The 8,376-nt window shown below is 49.2% G+C and overlaps 1 protein-coding gene across 1 annotated transcript; it reads right to left on the reverse strand.

The window, feature by feature from the left end:
* LOC109732466 (receptor-like protein EIX2) lies at positions 1–3,059 on the reverse strand. Its single transcript, XM_040394682.3, has one exon. It carries the CDS (start codon positions 3,003–3,005, stop codon positions 828–830), a length of 2,178 nt encoding a protein of 725 aa, XP_040250616.1. The 5' UTR covers positions 3,006–3,059; the 3' UTR covers positions 1–827.
* Positions 3,060–8,376: the final 5,317 nt, after the last annotated feature.

An 8,376-nucleotide genomic window follows, 5' to 3' on the forward strand; every position in this document is an offset into this window, starting at 1 on the left:
TTTATAAATAGTGTAACGTTTATTACATACGGAGAACACCGCAGTCGTACTTGCCAATTCATAAAATACACTTCTGTCACAACACTCTCGGATATAGAGAGCCATTTGTAGAAAAGAAAGTTCTGGATCGAATGCATACATGATGATTATCATCGATTAACATATAACAGTATTTAAGTTTCATGAACTTGCCTCTTCAAATTGGCCCATCTCAGTACCACTGCCACATAAATCTTGGCCTGCAGCCCTTCCACAAATGTGAAATAAACAGTTCTTCAGCTTTTTTTAAACAACATCACACAGAAGACCACCCAAAGGCCAAGGATATACCCAACAGCCAAACCAAGGTAAAGGGATATATCCTCAGATCCATCTCCATGACCTGCATGTGTAGGTCGACTTGAACTATTTCCTGGACAGATGTTTGTCAAGGGGTAACCACATAAACCAGTGTTCCCAATGTAGACGGATGCGTCATAAGTATGAAACTGATTACCAGTTGGTATCATTCCTGACAGAGAGTTATATGACAGGTTCATATGGCTCAAAGAGGTAAGAGCTGTCATGCTTGAAGGGATTTCGTGTGAAAGCTCATTATTTGACAGGTCCAGAGATTCCAATTGCTCAAGCTCACAAATTTTTTCAGGGATTGCACCACTTAAGTTGTTCCATGAAAAGTTCAGACTTCTTAATCCAATTAAAGCACCAATATCTTGAGGGATCGCTCCAGTTAAATTGTTGCACGACAAATCAAGAATCGACATGTATAGGATTTCAGGGGAAAAATCGAGTTGTTGCCCTTTAGTAAGAACATATACTTTTTTCCCCTAAAATACATTGATATCAACATATACTAGATTGTACAAAATAGGCCCTTGTCTATGATGAATGGCATTACCAAGAACATTGCTATATCCAGAAGTGCGGGCCATTGCACTCAAGTTAACTAATGAGTTCGGCATGCTTCCTGAGAAGTTATTGTGTGCAAGATCTAAAAACTGTAGCTCTTGAAATTTTCCAATTTCAGTGGGAATTTGGCCAGAAAACATATTGTACCGCAAGCGTAACAATGCTAAGTACGGTAACTTCACCCCTATCCAGAGGGGTAGGTCTCCAGAGAATTTGTTGTATGAAAGATCAACAAAAACAAGGTTGGGGCAGGTTTGAAAAACTCTTGGGAACTCTCCTGAAAGATTGTTGGTATTCAAATTTACCACATTAAGATTATGCATGGGTGGGTTAGAATCCTCTTCACAACTTGGAACTTCTCCTGTCAGCTTGTTCCCTGATAGGTCTACAAAAGCCAATTGTGACAACGAGCATAATGAAGATGGAATCGGACCTGATATTGAATTGTTATAGAGGCTAATAACCTGCAACAACGGTGCCCCGAAATCTGATGGCAATGTCCCTGATAAAGAGTTTACTGACAAGTACATGATTTTAGTATTTCTCGGAAATTTTGGAATTGTACCGGTAAATCTGTTGCTGCACAGAGCCATTACTTCTGCTGCCATAAATTCCAATGTTGCTGGTAGTGTGCCAGTTATCTGATTATAGGACAGATCCACAATTTTTGCCCTTGAAAATGCAACCCAAAACCAATCTGGGATTGTAGTTATGCTTGCATTTGCAATCATAAGGGTTTCATGGCTTGTCTGTGATCTAAGCCATGATGGGAACGCCGGCCCTAGCTGCAAACCCTGTAAGACAACTGCTCGTAGTTTGAATGGAGGAACCCAATCCGGACTGACCTTGATCTCAAGAAGTGTTTTGCCCAAACCTAAGATCTTCAAATTTGTAAGGCGTTTTAGGTGATCTTCAGTGACTACGCCATTTAGTTCGGTTCCATCTAGATCCAAAATAAGCAATTCGGTGAGTGACCATATCCATTGCGGTATAGGTCCTGTAAGCTTATTTTGAGACAGGGCCAAGCAGGTCAGGTTTGTAAGAGGTCCTGCCATATTGGGCATGGGGCCACTTACCATACTATCAGTCAAATCCAACACTTGCATCTTGTTTGAAGGACAGTTTGGTAACCGCTCCATCAACTCTGTGATGTCCCCTGAGATGTCGCTGCCTGATAAATCTAGTATCTTCAGATTGCACAGATTTTTGAAATTTGATGGTATCATGGTGGACATGAGATCATTACCCGAGAAATAAATTGCTTCAAGAGAGGCCATGCTGCCAATGTGTTCCGGAATAGGGCCATAGAATCTACAAGCTTGCAAGTTTAGAGAAGTGAGGGACGTTGTGTTCCAAAACCAGTTGGGAGCAATGGTGGTGTTGAAGTTGTTCCATGAGATGTCAAGCACCTCAAGTGCCGTAAGATTGGATTGATCAAGGAAAGGAGGTGTGCTTCTGAGGCCAGTATGTTGTAGATAAAGCTTTCTAAGGTTTGGAAGGATGTTAATTTGGTGGACCCAGTCCACTGCAGTGGTAAGGTTAATATAGCTCAAGTCGAGGTGCTTCAGTGATGACAGGTGTGATAACCACCGAAGATCACTTGAGTACAATATGTTATAACTTGGGAGTTTGAGATCCAGGTAAGCAAGCTTGGAGAGGTTCCCAATATGCGGGCGTACTCTCCCATAGAACAAGCTATATGAAAGGTTTAGATATCTAAGGCTCGGAAAAGAACCAATGAACTCCGGTATCTCAGACCAGTTGAAGCTATTGCAGCTCAAGTCTAGATACCTCAGTTGCTGTAAAGTAACCAAGGAGTGGCTTATCGCACCTCTATATGCAGAGTATCTGAGGCAGTCTTGAGCACTTCCACGAAGATTGAGCTTGACGACGTGGCCGGTTTTGTAGCTGCACCTGACGCCTTTCCAGTTGCAGCATTCTTCACCTTGCCACGACGAGAGGTTGACACTGGGCTCCCAGAGGCTCTCCTTGACGGAGAGAAGCGCGTCCCTCTCGTACGCGACACAGCTCCCGTTCGAAGCTGGTGCATGGAGGGGAGAGGTTGTGGCTGGTACAAGATTCCTGAGCTTAGACATTGCCAATGTGGGTTTTTTCTTATGGGTATTTGGGTATGAAGTATGCAAGTATGTTTGTGTGCTTACGAACTCCGGTCTGGATCTTGTTATATAGTGGATCTGTCCTTGGGTTCAGAGGACAAGTCGCCGGTGGACGGAAGACTGGCTGCCACCATTGATGTGATTTGTATGTCTTATGCTTGCAGAAACCTAACAGACACGGCAACCACGAGACACTGTAGTGATATTCTACATACGAGGATGTCTTTCTCATCTAGAATAGGAGGATTTTCTGCGCATCCAGATACCAGGATATGTGGTTCCCCTTCCACTGATGGGACTGTGACCGGTCTGGATCTTGTTCTATATTGGATCTGTCCTTGGATTCGGAAGACAAGTCACCGGTCGACCGAAGACTGGCTACCACCATTGATGTGATTTATATGTCTTATGCTCATAGAAATCTAAGACACACGGCAACCACATGGCATGGTAAGCGATATTCTACATACATGTTCTTCTCATCTAGATACCAGGATGTGTGGTTCCACTTCCATTAATAGGACTGTGACCTATAATAAGACTAATGAAGATGCCTAATTTTTTCCGCAAAAAAGAAGATGCCTAATTTGTAAGAGCTAGCCTAGTCTTTGCTTCGGTTACCTATCACACAGGGCATCAGTGTCAATGAGCCATCAGTCACCTGTAGGGGTCAAGGATGGATGATTACAAAACTGCAAGGACAGTATATATATAGTTGGCGATTCTGATACAGACAATTCACAAAAGAAGCATTTATAGAAGTTTCACTTGGCAAGCCGACTTGAATATATAATGTGTACTGCTTTTGTTTTATTTTTTTCTTTGTAAACTCAAGTGCTTAACTATATTGGTTTTACTGGCACACTAACACACACGGCAACTGCATGGCACGGTAAGTGATATCCTCGTCATCTAGAAATACCATGATGTCCGGTTCCAGTGATGCGAGTACGACGTATAACGTTCCAAGGAACCTGCCGGGGTCAAAGAAGAATTATAATGAAACAAAATAAAGATACCGGATTTGATAGCAAATCCAGACTCGATCTGCTTCATTGCCTATCAAACAAGGCATCCGGCACCTGCAGGGGGCAAAGATGGATGGTTGAAAAACTGCAAGGACAGTACACCGGGGATTGTGATACAGATAAGCCAGAAGAAGAAAAAAAAGCACGAATACGAGTTTCACTCGTCTAGCCGACTTGAATATATACAGTGTATTGGTTTGATATTTCCTTTTCTCTTTGCAAGCTTAAGTCCTTAACTGAAATTGTTTTACTGGGTCCAAGCAAACACAGCAACCACATGGCACGGTAAGTGATAGATATCCTCATCGTCTAGAAATACCAGGATGTGTAGTTCCGGTGATGCAATTACGGCGTATAACGTTCCAACGTGTTAGAAGGGAATAGAGAGGATTGATGGAATCAATGTTTATTGCTTGAGCCTCGTGGGCATATACTGCGTTAAGGGAGGCGGCACAACGCATACCATGGGAAGTCGACACGTGGGGACGGCGGAGAGGACTGCGGGCCGCAGCGCTACGGCCCGAATGGCGATGCGGTGGCAACAGGCGGGTCCGGGCGACGGCGGGAAGACCTTTGGGGGGGGGGGGGGGGGGGGGCGACGTGGACCGCGTACCGCGGCGCTACGGCCCGAAGGGCGGCGTAGTGATGGTGCGCGGGTCGGTGCAGCCACGGGTACGGCCTCAGGCGGCGGCGGGGACTGCATGCCGCGGCATTACAGCCCGAAGGGGCGACACAGTGGCGACGTGCAAGTCCGTGCATCCGCGTGAAGAACCACTGGCGGCAACGCTGCGGCCCGATGGGGCGACACTGCGGCACCCCGATGCTCAATTGGTGGAGGGGCGCGCTCTAATCGGGGATGATCTTCACAGGACCCGCGGAGGCGCGCACAAGTGACTACCTAGGTCGGTCGCGCGACATGGATGAAGCGAAGCGGCGACCAGCTGATCAATCTGGCCGCTCGCAAGGTCGGGTCGATGGAGGATGATGAGGTGGCCGAGCCACTGAGGCCACGCGCGAGGGACGCGTGAACAGCCTGCGCGTGCACGCGGCCCATGCCCGAGAGGGGCGCAAGTGACACATCAGAACACAGCTGGTCCTCGCATCATGTGTGGCGCAGCGCCTGGGCCGATGGACAGATCTAAGGGTCAGGAAAAAGACTCTCTACGGCAGCCAATCAACACGACCGGCGGACAAACCCTAGGTACAAGCGGCGCGGCCCCCGACGGCGGTCATGGAGGCCGACCGCCCCAGGGGCAGCGCGCGGGACGGAAGTGGCGGCGACGACTAAGGTTGGATCGGTTAGGCTGATACCATGTTAGAAGGGAATAGAGAGGATTGTTGGAATCAATGTTTACTGATTGAGCCTCGTGGGCATATATATAGACGTACAATGATCAGCTCGGAGTACAAGACAAAACAAGGCACGACCGATATTCAAATTCAATCCATAAGAGGATGTATAGATGGAGTAGGCTCTGGCAACTCCTTGGGCGCCCCGGCGGGCGCCGCGCCCCTTGCTTCCTCGCCGGCTTCCGCCGCCGGGGTGCTCCCGGCCGCGGCCCCAGCTCCTCTTCTCCCCTTCCTCAGCCGTGCCACCAGTCCCGGATCCTCCCGCACGACCCTGATGGGCGGACCTGCTGGACGACACCGACCCTGAGGCTGACCCCTACCTGAGCGCCCTGGCTGCTCTGCCTCCCCCTCCCTTGCCCCCTAGGCGGTGACTTACGCGGACGATGGCCTCGGCCCTGTCTCGCGGTTGCCTCGGCGCGCAAGGACGGCGAGCCCTGGCCGCTCGCCTTGCCGCACGGGTTCGGGTATGAGGGCCGGGGGTGGACGCCGCTGGCGCTCTTGGGGGGTCTCCGGGCACTCCGAGCTCGGTCCGACACGGTCCTCATGGCGTGCTCCTTCTTCGTCCCCAGCCACCGGCTCCTCCATCCTCCCCGCATTGTCGTCCCTCCCTCCACCGCCGGCCTCCTCGTCTCCCATCGCCCGACATTCGCCGTTTCGCCCCTTCATCGCGTCCTTCGCCAGCGGGATTGGCCTTTTTCGGCCTCCTCTTTCGTCGGCCCTGGCTCGCGCTCGCCGACGTGCCTGCCCTGTTTGTAGCGTAGCGGCGGCGGCTAATGCTCATGGAGGAGAAACCCTCCTAGCCTAAGCCGCCCCCTCTCCCTGAGCCGCTCGTTGTTGGTCCTCCCCGAGTCGGGCTGCCCCCCTATGGGTCGGGCTGGTGACCTTGACCTGGCCTGCGGGTCTGTGGTCCCATCTGCTACGGGCTGTCCTCCCCCCTCTCTAACCAGGCCGCCTGTGCGGCCCACCATCGGCCCAAGAGGCGGTTTTATCTGGCCGCCCTAGGGTTCCCTCGCCCCCTCATTCCCCAACCGCTACTACCAAACCTGGGCAAACCCCTCCCCGCGCGCCGTCTCGGCCTTCCCCCGTCGGCGACCTCCCGCCATCTCGCGAGCCCCCCTCCTCCCAGAGCCCGCCCCCTGCCATGACGAGGGACTAGGATGATGGGTCCGCGCGGTATATCACCACTATGAGGAGCGAAGGGACCCTCCTCGCCCCTCGCCGGACGCCATGCGCCGAGGGGAAGACCACTACTGGAATCTGCAAATAGCCCTAGGGCCAGATACCCTAAGCAAAAGGGCAAAAACACTAGGGAAAGTGGTTCCCCTAGTGTATACCCTAGAGAAATCGCCCTAGGGGTCAAGTGGTGGGGAAATCTTGGTTTCCCTTGAGTTTCGAAGGGATACCCTAGGCATTGTTTAGTTTCCCTTGTGTTTTGTACCCTAGGGAAACAAGCGACAGGTGGCATGGCTGCTGATTTGTAAAGTAGATATCCTTTGGGTTAGTTCAACCCCCTAGGGAAAGACTCAACAATCATTAGTCCATCCAGCCCTTGGGTTTATGAACCTTATAAATCAGTATTTATAAGTATTGCAATGAATTACACAACTTAATATTTGATTTGCACAAATGTAACTACTAATGATAAATGTACACAATACCTGCAAAAGGTTGAAGACACAAAAGCATGTAAATTATATATTTCAACCATCATTACACATGACAACATCCATTAGCGCACACAATATTACCACAATTTACAAAAGATGGCATCTAGCTCCACTCAGTACCTACACCTCACAAAATGCCATCTACATAGGATTTTCCAATTAGTAACCTCGAATACATTGGCCGTGCATGATATATAAGTCACTAGTACAACAAATCACAACCATCGCCAGGTGCACGGCCAAAAAGCTAACTGTCATGGTTGCTCCTGGTAACAACCATTTGCTACCAATTAATCAACACAAAAAGTCCTCCTGTAAATTGAAATAAAATGCATTAGTAAGGTTCAGAAAAATAAATAAATAAAATTACACATTTCTGAGTTGGCAAATGTATATATAGCAGTAGAAAAATGTGCATCAGGTCAAAAAACAACTAGAGAAAAACATAACTGCCCGAGATACAACTTTAAGTTCGACACAGGGAAACAGCCAGAAACAAGGTCAACTCACACCAAACCGGTCTGCATTAGGCATAATCTGAATAACATGGTCAAGAAAAGTTGTTGTGTTGCGCACCCACTCTTCAGAATATTTCCACTGTTCATTTCACCAACTGTACATCCAACTATGCTATTCTTCTAGAGACCTGGTAGAATAGTTGGCAGCACAGTGCAGACGTCAAAGGACCAACAAACTTCATTTTGTTACATTAGACACGGTTAAAGCAATGGTTTTTCACAAAAAAAAATGTTAAGAAAATTACCAGTTCGGAGAACTGTGCACATGCTAGCAAATTAGCCTATTTTTATATGTGCCAATAGGTTTACTTCTCCTTATAATTAACTAAATGCAAAGGACAAATCTTCATCTTTGTTTAATCACGAGATAGATAGACAATTTTTAATTGACCCCTAAACTGCATGGATCAGACGCATATAGAAACATGAGGGAAGAAGGCCATGCGAGCTCACCTAATCGAGCATTGGTTCTGAAGTTGAAGCTCGTATGCGGACGCGGCAGGTTGCAGGACGTCTCGGTCGAGGGCGGCAGGGTCGGTCGAGGACCGCAGCGGCAGAAGCGACTGTGTCTACAGCGGCGGAGGCCCCCGCCTGCGTCTGAAGATGTTGAGGGCGGCAGATCTGTAAGGTACACGACGGCGGCGGCTGCCGCGGGAGCAAGGCCTGCAGCAGCGGCAGCGGCACCCTGCTTCTGCAGCGGCTGCGGCGTCCGCCAGCGACGGCGACGGCTTCTTCTGCAGCGGCTGTCGTGGGAGCAAGGTCTGCAGTAGTGCCGGCGGCACCCTGC

The sequence above is a fragment of the Aegilops tauschii genome, chromosome 7 (genome assembly GCF_002575655.3).
Source record: "Aegilops tauschii subsp. strangulata cultivar AL8/78 chromosome 7, Aet v6.0, whole genome shotgun sequence".
Taxonomy (NCBI): Eukaryota; Viridiplantae; Streptophyta; class Magnoliopsida; order Poales; family Poaceae; genus Aegilops; species Aegilops tauschii.

Bases quoted from the DNA above. Each gene is read 5' to 3' on its own strand.
- LOC109732466 (XM_040394682.3), bottom strand. From the start codon at position 3,005: ATGTCTAAGCTCAGGAATCTTGTACCAGCCACAACCTCTCCCCTCCAT.